This window comes from Rhinolophus sinicus, chromosome 2, assembly GCF_057876585.1.
Source record: "Rhinolophus sinicus isolate RSI-liver-muscle chromosome 2, RSI-T2T, whole genome shotgun sequence".
Taxonomy (NCBI): domain Eukaryota; kingdom Metazoa; phylum Chordata; class Mammalia; order Chiroptera; family Rhinolophidae; genus Rhinolophus; species Rhinolophus sinicus.
The window spans coordinates 189,177,597-189,199,357 of NC_142502.1; the positions used below are offsets into that span (position 1 = coordinate 189,177,597).

At 48.2% G+C, this 21,761-nt stretch overlaps 1 protein-coding gene across 2 annotated transcripts in view; it reads left to right on the forward strand.

The window, feature by feature from the left end:
• The first annotated feature begins 632 nt into the window (after positions 1-632).
• EIPR1 (EARP complex and GARP complex interacting protein 1) overlaps positions 633-21,761 on the forward strand; it is a 97,146-nt gene continuing 76,017 nt past the window's right edge. The window contains exons 1-3 of one of the 2 annotated variants that reach the window (XM_074331638.2): positions 633-819; positions 8,787-8,870; positions 18,957-19,089. In XM_074331638.2, coding sequence (XP_074187739.1) covers positions 778-819; positions 8,787-8,870; positions 18,957-19,089 — 259 coding nt within the window. In that variant the 5' untranslated portion in view covers positions 633-777. Of the gene's footprint in view, positions 820-8,786; positions 8,871-12,282; positions 12,415-18,956; positions 19,090-21,761 lie in introns of those variants that run through there. The other variant, XM_074331639.2, reaches the window with a different exon arrangement.

Below are 21,761 nucleotides of genomic sequence, written 5' to 3' on the forward strand. Positions count from 1 at the left end.
GAGCCTTTACCCGCGCACCACAGTGCTGGGCACCTCCAGACACGCGTTGGCAGGGTCCCGTGCGTTAAGGGTCCTGGGCAGAGCCTCACTGAGTGACAGACCAGGCAGGCACACGGGCTCCCACACTGGCACCTGGGCCGAGTCTCTCCCTCTGCTCATTTCTCGGTGTCTATCCTATCACATCACCGCTTGTGCCCGCCCTCGTTACTGAATTTCGTGGCGGCTCATCTGTAAAATGAAGTACGATAACTTTAGTTTAAGATTGGAGCGAACAACTTCAAGACAGTACATATAACGCTTTTGCCTTCGCGCTCGGCAACGCACCCCTGGTTACAGAGACGGGGTCCCAGCCCTAGGGGGCACTTCCGGGATGGCGGAAAGGGAGGGGCCCAGCAGGAGACGTCTGAGCGGCCAGGACCGCGAGCGGGTGTGGGCGGGAGGGCGCCGTCCGCGTCTCCCACGACCCCGCCGCAGCTCCCACGACCCCGCCGCAGCTCCCGCTCAGCCCCAGCTCCCCCCGCCAGGCCCGCCTCTCCGTGGGCGCGGAGCGGGTCCCAGCGGGCATACGCATGCGCACGCGCCGAAGGCCGCACCGTTGGCCGCCAGCGAGGAACGTGTTGATGACGTGTCAGGAAAACACCGGAAGTGCGCCCTACGGCCGCCGGGTGGGCCCGGAAGAGTCCGGGTGCGGCGCCGCGGGGCGGAGGGAATGAATGGGCGCTGAGTGGGGGCGCGCCGGCTCTGGGGCCCGTCCTGCGGCGTGGGAGCGGCCGCAGCATGGAGGACGACGCGCCGGTGATCTACGGGCTGGAGTTCCAGGTGAGTCGCAGGAAGGCGCCTCCGCGTCCGCGGTTTGCGGAGCGAGGCCGGCGCGGGGCCGCGCGGCCCCTGGGCAGCTGAGGGCGCCGCAGCTGCGGGCTGAAGGCCCTGCGTGACGTCAGAGGGTCACCCGGGACCAACGGGTCCGCCTAACCGCGCGACCCCCGGGCGTGGTAGCCGCCGCCGCCGCCGCTCCGTCCGTCCTGGGCATGACTGTGGCCTCGTTCTCACCGCTGACTCTGGTGTCCTGACCGGTGTACATTTGCCTGCAGCACTGGAGTTCCTGGAGGCAGGAACTCTTTTTTTTTAAAATTTAAATTGTTTAATTGCGACACACGGTCACATCGACGGAACCGTTGCAAAGAATACAAAAAGTGCCGCTGTGCTCTTCCCCCAGCTTCCCCTAATGTTGACATCTTACTTGACCAGGGCACATCGATCAAAGCCTAAAAATCAGCGCTGATGCAGCCCTGTCACCTGAACCACAGACTCTGGATTTCACCCGTTTTCTCAGCGATGTCTTATTGCTTTTACATCTTGTGCGCGCCAGCGCCTAGTCACGTGACCGTCACATAGTAGATGCTCAGCAAATGCTTCTGAAACGAATGGCCCCCACAGTGTAAGCAGCGAAGTGCGAATGCACAAGGCAGTTTAGAAGGACAGCGAGAAGGCCTGGTGGACAGAGTGAGGGATGAGGGGGTGGGGTCGCATTATCTCAGGCCTCTTAGCGCCTGTACTGGTTTTCTTCTGTTGAAATAGATTTTGAGAACCTGTTATGCTTAAGGGACAGATACAGAGAAATAAAAGCACAATTCATTGCCTTATGAAGTACTTGATGCATAATTGTGGGCACTACATATATGTTAAAAATATAAATGAGCTCTGCTTTCAAGAAACTTCCAGCGAGGGATGCAGCGGTGTTTGTTACTAAAAGCCGGAATGCCACCATGGCTGCTGCTGATTTAATCGTGGCTGCAGCACTTACCAGATGTGTGACCTCGGGCCTCAGCTTCCTTACCAATACAACAGGAAAATGAATGTCTACCCACTGCGGCTGTTAAGAAAGTTAAATGAGTCAATACGTTTAATTCAGGCATGTAGAACAGTGCTTGGCACATAGTATGCTTTCAATAAATGATGTTCTAATTATTATAATGAGATAGAATTCTTGCAGACGAAGTCCACCCGAGGCAGGTTCTAAGTGTCCGGTGAGCAATGAGGTGTGTTACAGGGTTTGACAGCTGGCTCTTGTCTCACAAGACTGGGGCCTTAACTACCAGTTATTGAGAAAGTAATTATGTGTGGGAAACTGCTTAGCACTCACTTAATTGCAGAGTGGTCATATTGGTACATGTTTTTTTCCTGTGGTCCAAGGACATTTACCAAGACAATGATAGACTTAGGATTCTAACCTAGGTAGGCTTGAACCCAATCCGGCTTCAGAACACCTCAACCACAAAGTTATGCTGCTTTCTCCTTAACAGGGTACCATGGAGAACAGGGTACCATGGAAGTACATACAGAGGGTGCACACAGGGAGATACAATGTTCCGTGACCTTGTGATACCTAAAGGGGGCATCTTCCGCCAATGCTACTTAATAACTTCTTAAGAAATCTTTCTCCTTAAGAAATCTCCTAAGTAACCCAGAGGTTTTGATCTTCAGTGTCCAGTCTTTGAGGTCACTAAAATGTTATTTCCTGGGTTTGACAAATTGATGGACTTGATCCTTGCTTTGGGCGTCAAATATTTTATCTGAATTTTTTTTTATCTTAAAAGAAGTAGCTGATTTTTGCACTTGTTTACTTTGGACAGCTCCATTGGCTGTTATTTTCTTGAATTTGAAGAACCATTACTGCAGAAACATAAAAAGCACTGAAAGTTATAACTGAGGTTTGGTTGTCAGTGATGTTCAAATCACTATGGAGAAACAGTTTACGTCAAAAGATGGGGATATGATTATTGACCATTGGCCGAGGGTAATGAGGATTGGAGGGTAAAGTGAGGCACTCCTATGGCAAATAAAAGGCAGAACAGAGACACACAAGGTGTGATCATCAGATATGGTAAATGTTTAAATAAAAAAATATGTATTACAGTAAAAGACACATTGCCCTTAATCCCCCTCAAAGTACTCCCCCTGGCTTTGAACACACATATCCCATTGTTCTTGCATTGTTCTGAAGCAGTTCTGGAAGTCCTCTTTCATAAGTGTCTTTAGTTGCACTGTCGTGGCTGCCTCGATGTCCTGAATTGATTCAAAATGTTTACTTTTCATGGTCATTTTGACTTTGGGGAAGAGCCAGATATCACACAGATCTGGTGTGAGGTCTGTGTGTCAGATCCAGTGAATAAGGTGGATGAGGACACACCATGATGGTTTTATTTGACAGAAATTGCTGTACCGGAAGCCATGTGTGACACGGAGTCTCAATGTGATAAAAAAATACGGTGAATGCTGCTGCCGAGTGCCATCCAGTGGAAAGGCAGGGATATTCAATACAGGCAGTGGCGCGTCAAACCTTAGTAACAGTGTGTGACAAATTTCAACTTGTTCGTGCAGTTAGTTGGGTGTGAGCTATGGTTAAGAGAAGATGTGTTTTAAAGTGCGGTAAATCATGGATCATGAACAACGCATTAACGTGAAATGGGGCAAACGGTTTCATCCTCCATCATGACAACACTCCGTGTCACACATCGCTTCTGATACACAGCAATTTCTGTCAAATAAAAGCATTACAGTGTGTCCTCATCCACCTTATTCACAGGATCTGGCACCATGTGACTTCTAGCTCTTCCCCAAAGTCAAAATGATTCAGAACATCGAGGCAGCCACGACAGTGCAACCAAAGACACTCATGAAAGAGGACGTCCAGAACTGCTTCAGAAAGTGGCAAGAACGATGGATAAGTGTGTTTGAAGCGAGGGGGAGTATTTTGAAGGGGATTAATCTCAAAAAGAATTTAAGAAAATAATTTCATTTTAAATAATGTCAACATTGATAAAATACTTAGGAATAGTTTTAATCAAATTGCAAGACTTCAACAATGAAAATTACAAAAGAATTTAAAGAAAACCTACATACATAAATGTGAGGCCATCCCCTGGTGATGGAAATTGTCTGTAGGCAACAGAACAGATGCAGTGTACAGACTCAGTGTGAGTCCTGTGAAAATGCCCCAAGGTCTTTGTGGAAAAATGCACTAGCTGATCCTAATATTCACATAAAATTTCAAGGGATGCCAAAGAGGCTTAACAATCTTCAAAAACCAAATCAAGTTGGAGGCTCTCCCTTCCCAAACGTAATTCTTAGTACACAGCCACAGTAAGGGAAACATGGTGACACTGGCACAGATATACATAGAGATCAATTGAATCGTATTGAGGGCCCAGAAATAAACCCGTCCAAGTCAGGTGATTTTTTTTTTTAACATACATATTTAACTTATTTATCATTGTCATTTACAGCTTTATTTTATAAAACACAGAAAGACATTTTTTTTCTCTATTCTTTTTCTCTCTTTTTTAAGGAGGGTGCAACTCACAGTGGCCCATGTGGGGATTGAACCAGCAACCTTGGTGTTAAGAGCAGGATGCTCCAACCAACTGAGCTAACGGGCCACCCCCAGAGAGACCTTTTTAAGATTGATCTGTCAACAAAATTTAAACACTAGAAATGTTGATAGTTTTTAAAGTGTAACTTAAATAAGTTACAATCCAATAAATCCAATAATTGGAGATTTTTTTCAGTATGGTTACTATACAAATGAAATTAATAGCAATATTTTGTTATCTATGTATTATCAGATGCTTTAGGACCTAAACAACGATTCTGAGTATTCAGACTTACTTTGTTGTGTTTCATATTTAAATACCTCCCTACCTGTATTCTGAGTCAAGCTACTTGACCAAAAGGTGTGATTTGGGACGACATTTAGCTTTATACCTAAAGTTTTTCTATCTACAGTCACCACCTTCAAGGAATTGACATTACAAGGCTGAAGTAATCTGCTGGGTCCCTTTTTTGAACACTGGGCAAAAAATTGTGGCAACACCATGGAAAGTCAAACCGAGAGCCACCAAAAAATGGGACAATCATGTACGGTCCTGTGGAGTACGTTAAGTTTTCCTCATCTAAAAGTTAAGCAATAAAATACATGAACTGCAGTTGACTTGGTTTCGGGAGAAGCACATGTGAGGATTACATGATTGTTGTCCGCACGTATTCAGTCACTGCCAGGGAGTCTGTGGGCCACCAAGCTGTTTACTCTCTGCCTGCAGACGTCCTTGAGCTCTCAGCTGCAGCGGCTTCCAGGAGCTAGCAGTGCCCCAGCCAGTAATTCTCCTCGCAGGTTCCCCAATACTGTGGGGGCTTACAACACTAATTCTCTTGCTCTCAGTGATGTTGGTGATGGATCTGCCGGCAGTTTCTGAGTGTGGGCTGGGATCTTGTTTCGTGAGGCCGAAGAATGGAAATACGGACCAGGGAGAGGCAACAAGTTTTAAAAAGAGGATAGTTTATTAGAGGCAGGAGAAGAGGTTGCAGCTCCCAAGCGGGAGGGGGTCCGGAATGGGGGGGGTGCCCCCCTGGAGAGCGTTTTGATACTGTGTTTTTATTATTATTTGTTTGTGTTCTGGAGTTAGAAACCGCAGACATGTTTTTGGTTCTAGCTTACTCACTTGCTTCTTTTCTCGTTTTCATTTTTTTCTCCCTCAAAAAATATGTGGCTCAGGATAGATGTGTGTGTGTGTACATATGTACACACACGTATGATATATGTGTGTATATGTGATTTATACATAGTCTATGTAATTTATGTATGTAATTTGTATACACACATACACAGATGCTTATACACATAGGTTTATATACCATGCTTCCCCGAAAATAAGACCTAGCCAGACAATCAGCTCTAATGTGTCTCTAATAAGACCAGGTCTTATTTTGCTATAATATATGACCAGGTCTTATATAAGACCAGGTTTATATTAATTTTTGCTCCAAAAGACGCATTAGAGCTGATTGTCTAGATTGGTCTTATTTTCGGGGAAACACGGTATATAATTTCTCCCCGAGCGTCCTGCGTTTCTGTTCTGTTTTGAGAACTTAAGTGCAGACCTCTCTGGCTTGGTTCACTTTAAGAACTTTCCACGTCTCTGCAGCCTGTCTTTCTTGGGTGTGGGGGATGAGAAATAGGTGTGTAGCTAGCACAGAATGAAGAAATTGAGCCTTTTATTTCTCTTTTCTTTTCTTTTTATAAATAAAAGTCTGTTAAAACTCGGAGGAATTAATCTGCTCTGTCGAGACAGTGCCTTGGGGGTCTCTAGCCTTCTGGGGTGCCATCCTAGTGATTTGGGGGCAGTTCTTGGTAAAGAGGTCATTTCTGGAGGGCGATCACTCATTGTAGGAGGTGGGACTGACCTCGTTCTGTCTCTGCTGCTGGACGCAGAGGCCCGTCTCTGCCTGCGCACCTTCTAGTGGAGCCTTAAACTTGTCTGGAATGTGGCTCGTGACAGGGAGAGTCTCTGATGAAGAACTGCAACCGGGGTACAGTCTGCTACCTGTTATCCAGGCTGGGCATTCACTTGCTCAGTCGGGTAGCAACAAATCCGATTTGGACTTTCCCGGGGACGCTATTCCCAGTCAGTGCAGTGGTGGTGCTGTGCCTCCTGCAGCCCAGCAGGGCTGTCCACCCCCTCTCCACGGTGCAGCCCCGCTGTTGTCTTCACTCTCAGCACCTCCACTTGCCTCTTACTGGCTCCGTTCACTAAATGGTGATGGCAGACTAGAAAGACAGCCATGGCCTTTCCTTTGGAAAACTGGGGATGGCACATGAGTTATAATAAAGTGACCCATGATCTAACTTCAACCAGATATATAAATGACTTGCTTGTGTTATTTACTATTGCCCTGCTTCACCATCGCAGAGAGAACCAGACTTAAGGCTGGGAGTCTGGGTTGTTCTTCTGCTCTAGAAGCTGTGTGACCATGGCTGAGTCACTTACTCTCTCTGGTCCTCAGTGTCTTATCTTCAGAGTGGGAATGATATTATCTAGCCTATCTTCCTGTCTGCTTCATTGAATTATGAGGATGAACCAAGATAAAATACATGGAAACTTTTTGTGACCTATTATACTGTAAAATTTTGATCTTATTATATGAGGGTCATTGGAATACCTCAAAACCATCATCATGACTAGATTTAGAAAGGTCATTTTATCATTCACTTAAGCAAAGAAGCAGAATTATATACATAGATGTAGATCTGTCACCAAAATGGCCAGAGTTAAATTATTTTTGTAATTTTACCCAATAATGTAGCAGAAAGATCTTGAATTAAACTTTTATGAGATTTCACTGTAATTTTTAAAGAGGCAATGTAGATTTTTTTATAGAAATGATTTTCCTCTTTAAACAAAGAGCTGTCTTCTTGTGTGAGATAGAACAAGATAGTTTCAGATTTGTAGTGCTTTTCTAAAACTGGCAGCTTTACTCTGAAACATGCTCTATTTAAACCTTTTTTCTTGCGTGTTTACCGTTAGCCCTCTACAGGTACACAGTTCTTGGCTCTGTAAGTTGCTTTAGAATGAAGCAAATTGAGTGCTGGTTCATTGTTGTCACTCAGGGGGCTTTTGCATCCCTGATTGGCCTTTCCTTTTCAGTCTAATGGTCACTAACACAATTTACTTTCTTTTGATTCTTTTCTATTTTCGAGTAGTGGCATTTCATCCTGTCTCAGTCTAACACTGAACAGTCAGGATGTTGTTTTTCAGGAATGGTGTGGACCCTTCCTCGTGGGTTGTTTTTCTCTGAGCCAGGGGTGTTCAGATTGGCTAGGGTTCAGAGGGTCTGTGAATTTGCTGACATACACAGAATTCTGTGTCTATGTGTGTACGTTTTTGGCAGAAGATCTATAGATTCATAAAGAATTCATCAGCTTTGCAAAGAGGTCTAAGACTCCAGAAATTGCCCAGCCAAGTTTGGCCCAGGAGGGTATAGGCATACTGACAGTGGGAACCTTAAAAGTACTTCAAGTTGATGAGTTAGCTGAAATAGGATTTTTCCCCTCCGAGTGTGTAATAATGTGAATACTGCGTTAGACATATATTTCCTTGCTTTTACTGACATGTATTTTGGTAGTTGATGTTTCTGTGTCACTGACTCTTTTGAGGAATGGTGGCAACAGAGGGGAAACAGTTGTATTTTCTGAGAGTGGAGCCTGAATTTATCTCCAAACCTTTTGGTGGCAGACACCCAGGAGGTCTTGTCTGCCCCTGTGTGGAAACCAAGTCAGACCTAGACAGACTAAGTGGTCGGAACAACTGTTAAACTGTTTCCCTTACCCTGTTCTGAAAAGAATGAGTCAAGGACTTGAGAGGAATATGGGGAGTTGGATGTGAAGGAGGAGGAAACAGGATGTCAGGCCTGTGTCTAGCTTGTGTGGTGGAGAGGGTGTGGAGCGAGGGCCCATTCAGTGCAGGGTAAGAGGCATGTTCGGTTCCTGACGGTCGGACCAAATCCGTACCCACTTAGTGGTTTCAGAGAACAGCACTTGTCGCTGGACGTGCTGTCGTTCCGTTGTCAGTTTCCCAGGTGCTGCCTGCAGGCGACTTGGCTTAAAACTCCTGCTCTGCTGTTGCAGGATGCCACTTTCTGCTGTATTGTTGGAGAATAATTTGTTCAACCAACGTGTTACTGTCGAAAATTACGGTCAAATTAAACACAATTTATGTCTTCATTGCTTAATTTTTATGCCCACTTACAATTGTTGCCATGTACACATTTGAAGTGGGATTGTTGTGTCACAAAGTGTACAGAAGTGGAAGGCTTTTCATACATGTTTCTAAATCGCCTGCAGACACTTGGTACTACTCGGTAATCCATCAGCGGGAGGGTGGTAACTGCCGTGATAGTCGCTGTCTGAAATCTAACCACGAATGTGTGTGCGCTTTCCTTTCCCCTTGCAGGCACGTGCCCTCACCCCTCAGACTGCAGAAACAGATGCCATCCGGTTTTTGGTGGGGACGCAGTCTCTTAAATACGATAATCAGGTAACTATTTCCAACAAATCATACATGTTAATTACTAAGCCTATTCTCAGTTTTACAGCCATTCTGATGTGATTTTTCATGCAATGCTTGAGAAAATTACTGCTACACAAAAGAAAACTTTGCTTGGGATTTCAATATCCAGTTATAGGTACTGGTTGAGTTCAGTCATTTAAGCTTATTCTGGGTGGCCGTACTGCCGTCGTCCTGTGTTTCAGTTCTGTGGTCACACAGGATTCACTGTAAGCGATGGGAAGGCAATGTGGGTGCGTGGTCAGCATCGCCCCTTCTACCCCGGCCGGCAGCCAGCTGTTTCATTGCTTGTGGCTCTGTCTTGACCTGAGCCCAGGTGAGGCCACGATCCCAGCTCCACATGGAGATCCAGCGGTCACCCCCAGCCGACCCAGGGAGACGTGCAGCAGGTGGCCCGTTTGCTGTTCTGGCCACTGTACAAGAAAGAATATCGGATACTCGTGAGAGCAGGGTTCAGTTCCCGGCTTGACACGAATGCGTGACCTTGAGCCGCCCTTGCTGGACTTGGTTTTCTCACTGCCAAGACAGACAGGGAGCTGTGCGCTTTCCTGCCTCACAGATGCCGTGATGTGTGAAGACATGCACTGGTCCTGATCCTGGGACAATGCACAGAGGCCACTCTGCCCAGTGACCATTTGTCACACAGGAAATGGCACTAAAATAGCTGTCAAAGAGTATTCCGTGCTGGATAGGGCTGGATAGGGCATGGTGAAACTGTCATGTTGATGAGGGGTTTGTATTGGCAGAGTCATTTGGGCAATGAATTTGGTGATACATATCTAGAGCTTTATAAATAAATGTTCATAGCACTTAACCTGGAATTCCTATACCCAAAACATAGAAAAAGCTTTGTATATGAAGAATACCATTGTAACGGTACACATCATTGCGAAGCAATTAGGAGCAATCAAAATGGGCACATGGTAGGTTGGGTAATGTGGACTTGCCGGTTAGAAGGGCAGATTCATAGGGTTCAGCCTGGGTGAACCTGGTTGCTCTCCGAGGGCAGTAATCGTTCTTTAGAATGTGAAGCATCGCAACGGAAGGATTGTTAGACGATCAGGGAAGTGTTAACATTGCACGTATAACATGATCACTATTGTGTGAAATAAGGAAAGTACAAAATGAATCTCTACATCTCTACATAGAATAAAGGGTAGAGGAAATAGGTCAGAATCTGAGCCATTGTTACCCACAGTGATGCAAATACTTGTGATGAAAATTGTTTTCTTTCCAATTTTCTGTTTTCTGAATGTGCGCGTGTGCTTTTCTTTTTCCTGGAAAGTGTTAAATGGGAACAATTTAGTTATAAAAGTAGATCCCAATGGCCGTCACAGGGAAAACAATCCCGGTGAGGACACTGCAGTCTGGGGTGCTGCTGGAAGGGGACAGAGAGGAGGCCTGGTGACAGGCACGACAGGCACCGCAGCCCCTGCTGGCAGCTCCGCTGTCCCCGCCAGGCCCGGCTCCGGCTGGGGGAGGGGCGGCCAGGCCGAGGGGTTGAGTCTGCCCCCAGCCCTCTAGGCGCCTTTTTCTCATCTACTGGCTTTTAATTCTAACCAACTCTGAGGTGGGATCGTGGACCTTGTGTGGAGCATCAGGTGTTACACTTTCTGAGAATAAGGACGACATTATTATTTTTATTGTTAATATTTAATGAGAGATACTTATAAAACTTTTCTTAAAAAATATTAGAAGTTAACAGAAACCCGTGAATAAGAGCAAAACAAGGCAATGTAAGGCATTAATAAGTTACGTGAACAAGTTACACTGTACCTGGTGTTATCAGCCAGAATTGTACGCCATTTGGTTATAACAAAGATCAGCCTCAAATGATATGAAGTGCTTTTCATCTTCCTTCAATCCTTTTTGCAGCGAGAGTGTCCGATTAATTATTTTAAAGGGGCTTTTCACTTTTTCTCCCCCTTCCTATTTCTACACTCCACCTGCAGTGGTCTTTGTGAATTCAAATGAGAGGTGAGTGTTTGTGACATTGTGGTGTGTCCTTTACTGTTTAAGGCGTGTGACATTGTTGGGACTTCATTCATTCATTCCTGCAGGAAACGCTTTGGTCTGGTGATAGGGCTCTGTATTCCTCTCGCTGTTGTGTGCTGGGTACACAGATGAACAGATGTATTCATGCTCCAGGTTCAGTTTTTGGTGAAGTGGTGACACACAGACCCGCAGGTCGTTGCAGGGGTGTTGTGAGAGGTGTGTGCACAGGGGCCCGTGACCCAGGACAGGTGGCACTCGTTTCTCTCCATTGGCATTGGAGCCAGCACCACAGACAAGGTGGCTTTTTCCCTGCGGCCTTCAGACCCAGACGAAATGTGTGTCACTTTGTTGGTGGCCTGTTTTCTCATAGTCTGTGACTCATTCCTCAGGAGGGAGTCCTGGGGAGGAGCGGGTGGGTAAAGGGAGAGGCGAGCGGGAAGAGGAGGGTCAGACACTGCACGCTCTGTCCCCATGCGTGCTGGAGCAGTCGGCCCTCATGCTCAACACGCGTGTTCCCTCAATGAGGCACGTATGTTCCTTTCACACATGACGTGTTCCTCATGTGACACACGTCCTGCTCACACATGACAGCGCTCCTTCCCGCACACATGTGCCACCTCTCACGCGTGACATGTTTCCTCCCCCATGTGATGGGTTGGCAGAGGCTCCTGGCAGTGGTCGCTGCGGGCGCCTGCCCCTGTCCTATGCTGGGTGGTGGCTGCCTGTGCGGTGGCTCAGCAGTTAGGGCTGCTCTTCGCCAGACGCGAGGTTCTTCCTACGTTTCCCACAATCTTATTGCAGCTTGATTATAGATTGCATTTTAAAATGTTGAAAAGGTTGTCATGGAATCTCCCTGCCTCCTTTCGCGTCCCCCTGAGCGGTTTCTGTCCAGTGAGGGCGACTGGAGCTGCGGTTGCTTCTGTGAACTTGTGTGAGGGGGGCGTTCACACGCCAAACCTCTGCACCCAGCAGCGTCGTGTGTCACCGTCTGGCCGTGTTATTTGTGTGGCTGTCTAGCAGCCGTGTACGGAGAGCACCCTTTGCAGTGCTCTTGGCGCGGGCACAGCTAGGTGCTGGTACAGAGGTAAATAAAGCGGGGTCCTGGTCCCCCACGAGCCTCCAGGATGGGGAAGGTGGGAGCTGGCCTGAGGAGGCCCCTGACTCCAGGGCTGGGGCCAGGGCAGGCCATTCCCACACCTGCCACCTCAGTGGGCAGAACAGGTGGTATTGACCCGTATTTAACATGAAGAAGTTGGCCCTAAGCAGTCACGTGGTTTTTCCAAGGTGACCCAGCTGGAATGTGGCAGAATGAGCACTGAACACCCTGCCCGCCCCTCTCTCCAGCGCCCTCCCCCTTGCTTCACTTTGCATTGTAACCACAAAGCCTGTGCCATGCGAGTGCATGTCCTGTTCACGTGTGTGCAGACCCCACGCACACAGGCTGTGCTGTGAGGCAGACGTGAGGCAGACGTTCCAAGGTCAGCACAGCACGCCCAGGCCCAGGCTCGGCCCCTGGCAGGTAGGAGGCTCACGGTTGGCTGTGCTGCTGCCACCGCTGCCGCTGAGGGAGCTGTGACAATGGAATCTCCTCTCCAGCAAGCCCCGCCCGTCCCCTTCCATTCCTGGGGAGTGGTGGCTGCTGGTTGGGGTTAATGGCCACTGGCTTTGCCGCAGGCCATCGCCTCGTCCCAGGCAGTCATTACTCCCCTAGGAAGTGCCCCCCACCTGAATCGTTACTACTTAATTCAGCTGTGCTGTTTCGGAACGTTTCTGGAGCTGTCACAGTTGCTGGCCTTTCTTTGTTGAAGGAAGTGCTTTGTTTTCTGGGCCCTTAATTTTGCACAGGACTCCGAGCTAGGGGCAGGATGAGCATTTCTGGAGCCTGTTCTCTCTCTGGCTTCTCCTTGGTGAGGAGGGCGGGTGTTTTTCTTGGAGGGTGTGTGGCCGTGGGTTGTCCAGGGGAAAGCGTGCCAGAGACCAGGAACCAGGGGTTTCAGATTGGAGGGGTGTGTTGGCTTGTGCACGGGTGCTTTTCCCACGTGTTTTCTTTGCAGGTTGCCAACCCCCCCCCCCCACACACACACACATGGAGAGGGGATGAGTGCCAGGCTGGCAGAGAGGGGGACCCACCGGTCCTTTCTCAGCACAGTCCTGGCGATGTGTTAGGACCAGTGGACAGGCTGATGTCCCTCAGGGCAATGACAGCACAGCTGGTGCTTTCGAGCTTTCCTTTACATTTTTTCTTTGTAATTTGTAAGCTCTGTGGTTCTGTATTTGTATGTTGATTAAGGGTGGCTTTGTCCCACCCTCTCTGCCTGCAAGTCCTGTCCCTGGCCCCTCTGCAGACTAACCTAACCTCCGTTTTTTCCTCCCTTCCCTCCTTTCCCGGTCCCTTCCTCTCCCCTCTTCTCCCCTCTTCCTTTAATGAGGCAGCACTTTATTGCCCTGGATTATGGAAGCATCAGGAAGAGGAGCCTGGTTTCCGGTGAGGCTGGACCCAGTGGCTCAGCCACTTTGGCAGCACCCCGTCACTCTCATTGCTGTATTTACTCAACGGCCGGCCCAGTTTAGGGACTCTAGTATGTGCCCTGCAGCCCTCAAGTTCAGTGTCTAAGGCCTGCTGTCTCTTGGAGATGCTGTCTGGGATTTGCCTGGACGACTAAGCCGCTCCTGTCCCAGGAGACGCGCGTGAGGGGCGTTGCGAGGCTGTGGAAGGTGGGCCCCTTTCTTCTGGGCTGTGGGCGTACTTTGGGCGTCACGGGTGGGTTGTGAATATACTGGGGCTTATTTGCTCAAGTGAAGAGTATTCACAGGGTAGGGGAACGGTGGCCCTACTATGGGCACGATGAGCGCTGGGCAGTGTGTAGCATGTTTGATCGTATCTCTTATTGAAAGTCCAGCCGAAGGACCAAGTTTAGGCTTCAGTTAGAACAAAGAGATCTTCGAAATCCAGTTCCCTAAATTTACGAATGTTGAAGAGCCCAGAGTGTGTGCCTCAGCCAAAATCACATAGCCAGGAAGTGGCAGAATCAGAGCTGGAACTCAGGTCTCCTACCCCAGGCCCCTCTCACGCAGCATGTCAGAAAGCAGCCGGACTGCCACGGAAACTGGGTTTTCCAGGGTGCTGACGTGAGCTGGGAGTAAAGAGAACAGGCGACACGGACCAGACGGATGGCTGCTGTATCCAGGATCGGGCCCCCGGCAGTATTCTGTCTTCCTCTTCAGGGACCGCTAGCCCAGAGGTCACTTCATCCTGGGTCATTAGTGGTGAGGCCCTGGCATGGGGTCTGCTCTGGTCAGGCCAGCTTCCCCCTGGTGAGGGCTGGCTGCTGTCCGTGGCAGGAAGAATCTTGCCCAGGGCTGGACCTTAAATTTCCCTAAGAGGGACACTTTGATTTCTCATTTCCAATGTTGTCTGCATTTTTTCTTTTTGAATTTTCGAGAGCGTGTTTACCTTCAGTTCAGTAAGAGAGATGAAATGGAAACAGGGCAGAGGCGGGACTCTTGTCCAGTCCTGGTGCCCACGTCCGGTCGTGGGCCCCTGAGGAGACGGGCTGTGGATGCAGGACCCCTGTCTCAGTCCTGATTCTTCAGGAAGCGAGGGCGAGTTCATTAGGACCTTCTTGGTGGGCTTTTAATACATTTTATAACTCTGACTCCTAAATCTTTATCACCCTGCACCGATTAATCCAATTAAAAATGTTAATAATCGTAATTCAAAATCTATGAGTTTGATCTTCATTGTAAGCTGCTAAAAACATTTAAGAATGCAGACATGGCATGAAGACTTAAGGTGCAGTTTAAGTGCTACCCAGACGACCACACGTCTTCCCTGCCCTCTGAGCCAATAGTGATTGGCCTGTCTTGTGCCCCCAAGATCTTTTGCAGTCACCTTAACGAAAGTGCTTTCTCTGTGTTACTTGTTTTTGTAGCCGTCCTGTAACTGCCTCTATTTTTATCAGCAGAACATTTCTCTGTAGTTCTCGTGTGGGCTGGGTAGAGGGTGGTGCTCTGAGAATAGACACTTACCACACGGTCCCTTGTTCTGAGTCAGGAACTGCCTTGTATTTATTTTTTTGCTTCTCTGCTGCAGTGCAGAGCCCCCATTGTGGAGGGTGTGACATTTTCATGCACCCTGTGGTTTTGTGGGGCATCTCCATGTGCCCTATGGTTTTGTGGGGGAATCACCATACATCCTGATGGTTTTGTGGGGGGCATCTCCATGTGCCCCTATGGATTTGTGAGGGCAAGCACCATGATGGGGGTTCAGAGCACATGCTCTGGAATTCTCTCTCTAACTGAAGGAGCCATGTTACTTGAACTGTTTCTTCACCTGTAGGTTGTGGCTATAACGGGCTATTGCAGGGCTCCTTTAGGATTAAAGGAACTAATGTGTGTAGAGTGGCACCGTGCCTGGCACGGATCCATATTGCCACGATGACTTTGATCCCTGTTTGTTTATGGTGGTGCTGTCTTATTCTTTCTGACCACGCCCAGATTAAAACATTTCATGAAGAGGAACACTTTGGACCTGTCCGTGAACCTCCTGTAAACCAGGATGGACTCGTCACACTTAAGGATGAAGGTTAAGGCCATGTTACCCAAGAGTGTCAGGTCAGGAGCCCTGGATCTGCGACTCCTCCCTCCTCCCTGCTCGGGGCAGGTAGACTTCCTCCGGCCTGAGCGTGTGGGAAACAAACCTGGAGGAAGAGTTGCTTGGACAGCATGTGCTCTGCGTCTTCACAGGAAAGAAAAGAGCTTTCTGGGAGGGCGGTGTGAAGAAAGACACATCCCCAGACGAGAGCAGGGGCTCTGGAGGAGCAGAAGCACTGGCGGCTGCTGGGACCTGGGAGACTTGAAGGGCGCTGGGGCGCGAGGGGGAGGGGGACGGGGTTCCTTGGTGGGTGGTAGGCGGAGCCGAGACAGGCCTTCCAGCTGGAGCCGCCCTGCTCCCACCATGGGGTCTTCTGGGCTTCAGTGCCCTGCAGAGGGCCACACTGGGCCTGGGGAGTAGTGTGTTTAAGGTGTTCTGTTTTACTGTTAGTGCCATTCCTAATAAGTAGGAAATGTATCAAACCCAAGGGGAAAATTTCTTGTTCACCCTAAGAATGCAAAAATTACTCCTGTGTTACCTTCTAGTCTATGTTCACATGTGACTTTTACATGATCACACGCCATTTTACATTCTGCTCTTAAAACTGAATGCTCTCGTAACCTTTTCGGTACTTATAATCGCTTTTAATCATGATTTTTAAAAAAAAGATTTTATTGGGGAAGGGGGAAGGGGTACAGGACTTTATTGGGGAACAGTGTTTACTTCCAGGCCTTTTTTCCAAGTCAAGTTGTTGTCCTTTCAATCTTAGTTGTGGTGGGTGCCGTTCAGCTCCAGGTCCAGTTGCTGTTGCTAGTTGCAGGCGGCGCAGCCCACCATCCCTTGTGGGAGTCGAAACCTGCAACCTTGTGGTTGAGAGGACGCATTCCAACCAACTGAGCCATCCGGGAGCTCAGCAACAGCTCAGCTCAAGGTGCCACGTTCAATCTTAGTTGCAGGAGGCGCTGCCCACCATCCCTTGCGGGACTCAAGGAATTGAACTGGCAACCTTATGGTTGAGAACCCACTGGCCCATGTGGGAATTGAACCGGCAGCCTTCGGAGTTAGGAGCACGGAGCTCTAACCGCCTGAGCCACCGGGCCGGCCCTCCTCTTTATTGTGGGTTTCATCACTGCTTCTGCGTATCTGTAGTTTGTTATTTTTCACTACTGTAAGTATTCCTTCTTATGAACATTCCCCAGTTTATTTGCCCATTTACTTTTGGTGGACATCTGGGCTGTGTATCACTTTGGCTATTGTGAGTAAAGCTATGAACATTCTTGCATGTCTCTGTTTTGGGGTGTGTTGGGTATATACCCAGCTGTAGAATTGCTGTGTCATGGGATGTATATATAATATATATGTATATAGGTATATAGGTATATATGTATGTATATATATATTTAGCTTTAGTAAATATTGCTGAATAGTCTTCGCAATAATCACTTAATAATCATTTAGTAATTAATTGTCAATAGGCTTTTTAATGGGTAACTTGTCCATGGAGGGAAAAAGTGTTTACAGGTATAGTTCCCTTGGGTGTAGAAAAGAGAAAGTGTCCAGTAAACCCTAACTTTTTAGAACAGTGCCACGTTATGGCTTAAGAAGCTGCCCATAGCAACATTTCCGAACCCCTGGGAAAACTGCATTGGGTTCTGAGTGCCGGGAGAACCGTACTGAACATAGTTTAGAGATACAGGAACACTCATGGTTTTCCGTCTCTCCTCGGAAGCGGGGACGGCGCTCGTGTATATGGCCCCGCCTGCCCTGTAAGCCGAGCACAGCTGCTGTCGAGGTCTGGTCGCCCTGGCGCTTGTTCCTTCGTCCTCATTGGACACGCAGGGAGACTGAAGTTCAGGGTCCCACAGGCTTCGAGTGGCAGAGGCAGGATTTGCACTCTACTCGACTGTGACCCTTAAGGGGACTGCAGGTTGTTATCATGTGCAGACACTGAGGAATTGTTAGGGATAAATGGGGACCCTCGGAAGCAGGCACAGAGTGCAGAGCCTTTGGGTGTCATGGAAACATTGTTTAAAATAGCTTTTAATGCTTGTTCTGATTGCAAAGTCATGCATACTAATCATGAGAGGATGTTAAAGATACAGCCGACCACAAAGGAGGAAAGGAGAAACCGCTCTCCTTAGTCCCACCGTCCAAAGATACCCAGTCACCTTCCAGCCTGTCTGTCCTTTGGACATGCTTGCTTGTGTAAACGGAAAATGTGGGTAGCGTTTGTACAGTTCTGCATTCGCTCTTTCCTCTGAAGTATAGATTACAGATCCTTTCACTGGCACTAAACAGTCTTTTTACACTGAATGGCTTCACGGTGTTACAGAACAATCAAATTCTACCATTTGTTTGAACAGTTCCCTATTGCCAGACATTGAGGTGATTTCTAATTTTTCATTATGATAATCAATGACACAGTGAACATTCTTGGATATAAATTTTTATGCAGATCCATGATTATTTTCTTAGTATAAATTTATTTTTAAAATAAAGGTCCTATTTCATTTTCTCATTGACTTGGGTATTGGTAAGCGAGTGAATGTGAAAATCATTTTAATTCCTCCAAAGTGATCCAGAAAAGCATGGAGATAGCATGTCTGACTTTTCATGTAGTGCTAAAGTGTCATACCGTGTTTCCCCAAAAATAAGACCTAGCGGGACCACCAGCTCTAATGTGTCTTTTGGAGTAAAAATTAATATAAGACCTGGTCTTATTTCACTATAAGACGGTATAATATAATATAATATAATATAATATAATATAACATAATATAATATGTAATATCAGCTATAATATAATATAATATAATACAATACAATATAATATAATATGATATAATACCAGTTCTTATATTAATTTTTGCTCTGAAAAATGCATTAGAGCTGATAGTCTGGCTAGGTCTTCTTTTCGGGGAAACACGGTACTATTATAATTAATGTTATAAGATCATAGTGTTTACAGCTGCTGCTGGCTTCATTTTTAGAAAGAATTGTAAGGTGTGCTGACGTACCATCCTTTCTCATCGCTTCCAGCCGCAGCCACTTGACATATGTCAGGCCCGCTCGGTTGGGCAGAGCTGGGTAATCCCAGGCCTGAGGACGCAGTGGTGCCCAGCCTGCCCCCCCTCCCCACAGCCCCTCAGCAGTTCCCAGAGGCTTGTGGCTGATTGCACAGCCCTGTAGGACTGGCCTTGCCACCAGCCATGGCACGACCCAGCTCTGGTGTCTTGCTTCCTTGGGACTGGATACGCCGGGGCCGTGTTATGTGGCTGCAACCTTCACTGCAGTCGCAGGCACCTCGTGCTTAGCTCCTGAGAGGGATTCAGTAAGATGATGTACAGAGGTGGATGCTGGTAGTAGGGTAAGATTGACCACTGGTTAAGATGTTAAAGGTGCGTGTGATTATTTGTGTCACGGTTTCATGAAGTGAGGCCCTAATGTGCTCTCTGTTGTATTTGTAGATCCACATCATCGATTTTGACGACGAAAATAACATTATAAATAAGAATGTCCTTCTCCATCAAGTGGGTGAAATCTGGCACATCAGCGCCAGCCCTGCAGACAAAGGTGTGCTGGCCACCTGCTACAATAAAAGTGAGTACTCTCAGCCCACCGTGTGCACCCTGGGGGCGAGTACTCAGCCGTTCGTGTGTGTCCATTGGGGGGTAGCGTGAGTACTCTCGGCCATTTGTGTGCATCTGTCAGGGGGTTAGGCAGTACTCCTCGTCGTTTGTGTGCGCCCACTCGGGAGTTGGTGAGTTCTGTCAGACATTTGTGTTTGCCCGTTAGGGGGTTAGTGAGTACTCTCGGCCATTTGTGCGCCTGTTAGGGGTTAGGAGGTAGTGAGTACTTCAGCCGTTTGTGTGTGCCCATGAGGGGATTAGCGTGAGAACTCCCAGCCATTTGTGTGCGCCCATCAGGGGTTAACATGAAGGTGCTCATGTATTGCTAGTGGACTGGCACAAGATTTAGAGGATCTGATCGATGATGGTGCTGCGCGTGCAGAGCTGCTGCCCTGTGTGGGCGGATGCTGCAGCAGTTGCTATAATCCCAAATCTAAGGCCAGGAGCTGGAATCATCACTGTTCCAGGAACTCTGTCCCCCGGGGGCAGGCAGAGTAATCTGCTGGAGGTTGTAATGGACGTGGGTGTACGTCATGTGGCTCCACCACTGGTGGTGTGGCTGGCTTGGCCTCTTTTTTGTTGCCTGCATGTATGTGTGGTAGACATTACAAGGTAAGGAGAGCCCATGACTGCCCAGTTCTCTGATGGGTCTTATATTAATGTTTGCTTCAAAAGATGCATTAGAGCTGATTGTCCGGCGAGGTCTTATTTTTGGGGAAACACGGTATGTAAGCCAGAACAAGCCTTGTGGGTTTTGTTTTTTTTTGCTAGGTAGTTTCTAAAATGTTTCTTTCATTTGTCCAGTGTACCAAAATGCTTTTCCGCATTCTACAATCTTTAGACACTTGTAACACATTCTTTCTCATCTTTCCTTTCATATCCTAGCTTCAGAATATTATTCTACAGGCTTGTCTTCCTTCTGTTCTCAGTTTGGTTATCAGGATGCCCCGTTTCTAGAATTCTATGATTAGAGTGTCTGTTTTCATAGAATTCTGCATGGTTTCTTTCTACTTTATTTTCACATCTACCTTTTTTTTTTTTAATACTTTTCTTCAGGGCAAAAAATTATGTTCTGAAAGGTCTTTCCACCCTGTGCGTCCTCTCTTGTTCTTAGCTTTTACTGGCTTTATTCCCTTGACGGCGAGCGGCCTACCAGGGAACCCGCTCTCACTTTCCTTTCTGCGTCCTGTCAGCAGGGTTAGGGGAGAGCTTCTCACCCACTGAGAGAGCTTTCTGTCTGCTTTGTCATCTAGTCTCTGACGATAGGCCGTTACTATGCAGTGGGTTGTGATGGCTGGTGGTTCCACCCTAAATCTGCCCCTAGCGTACTTGGGATGGTAACATACGTTTGTACTTTTGTATAAATAGCCATTTGGTTCCAGAACTAAGAAGAATGATTAACTGACCTAGCACATGAGTGCCCTCGCTCCCCACTCCGCCTCTGTACACTGGTGTTTATGGTCTTGAGGGTTTGTCCCTGGACAGCTCTGCGTGCACGTCCCATGTGAGGCTGATGGTCACTGCACAGCATTGTGTCCCATTGTCTCCCCCACCCACCCCTGGCACTGCTGGTCCTTCTGCCTCCACTTGCCTTTAGCCAGAGTGCACCCCGCCCCCTTTTTATGGGAGGGAGGTTGGAGATGAACAGAAGTTTCTACAAATGAAAACAGGGGTAGTCTCCTTCCAGAAAAGTCACTTGCAGACTTTTTTGACCAGTCTCCTTTTGATTATCTCCAGGTCGGCTGACCTTAATTTCACCTCAGATCCCTTCAGCTTTGGCATATAACACAGCAGGCAGAGAGCGGTGTCCCATCACCTGTACTGTAGTCTGTAGGTTAAAAGCTGGTCGGTGGCCCTGCCCACACTCGCGGGGAGGGGACTGCAGAGAGCTGTGACCCCTGGGGACTGGCACGTCGGCCCTGGCGTGTGTCTGAGCAGCGCCTGCCGCCCCGGGAGCCATGTCCTCACCTGTGCATCACAGTCGTGTCCTCCAGAGTCCACGCTGTGATGACATCTGCCCAGAGGCGCCTGCCCCTCGTGCCCTCAGCCCCAGCTGCTCAGCTGCTTCCGGGTGTGGTCTGCACAGTTCACCTGCTGCCCTGCGAAGCTGTGACGTCATCTGCCCGTGCACCCGTCACAGTGGTGGGGCAGGCCTGGGGGAGCAGTCCCTCCCAGAAGGGGAGAATGGGACGCCCGAGGAGCCGCTGCCCCTGGGCCGCCCCATCTGTCTCTGCCCTGCAGGCTTCTGGCTCTGAGCTCCATGTCATCGTTCCTTCTTTACGGAGCAGTGTGTACAGCTGAGGACAGCTGCAGCCCGCTCCTGCCAGGGCAAGTGTGGGCCAACGGTGAGCCTGCATTCATTCGTCCTCCTTCCTCCAGTTTCCAGAACATTCTTAGCTCCCTCTCAGCCTTCACTGGCAGTCTTCTGTGTGCCTGTGCCTTCAGCTGTCTTTGGAGGCAATCTAGGCTTTTCTGTCGTGCTCCTCAAGGCTTTTGCAGCCCCCACCCCCTGCTGGGTTCCAAAGCCGCTCCCACATGTTAGGGGTTTCTTACAGCCACACCCCACTTCTGTGCCCCGAATTTTGTGTTCACTTTGCTGCGTAGGAAAGTCCCGTGAACGCTGCGGCTCAAACGCCTCTTACT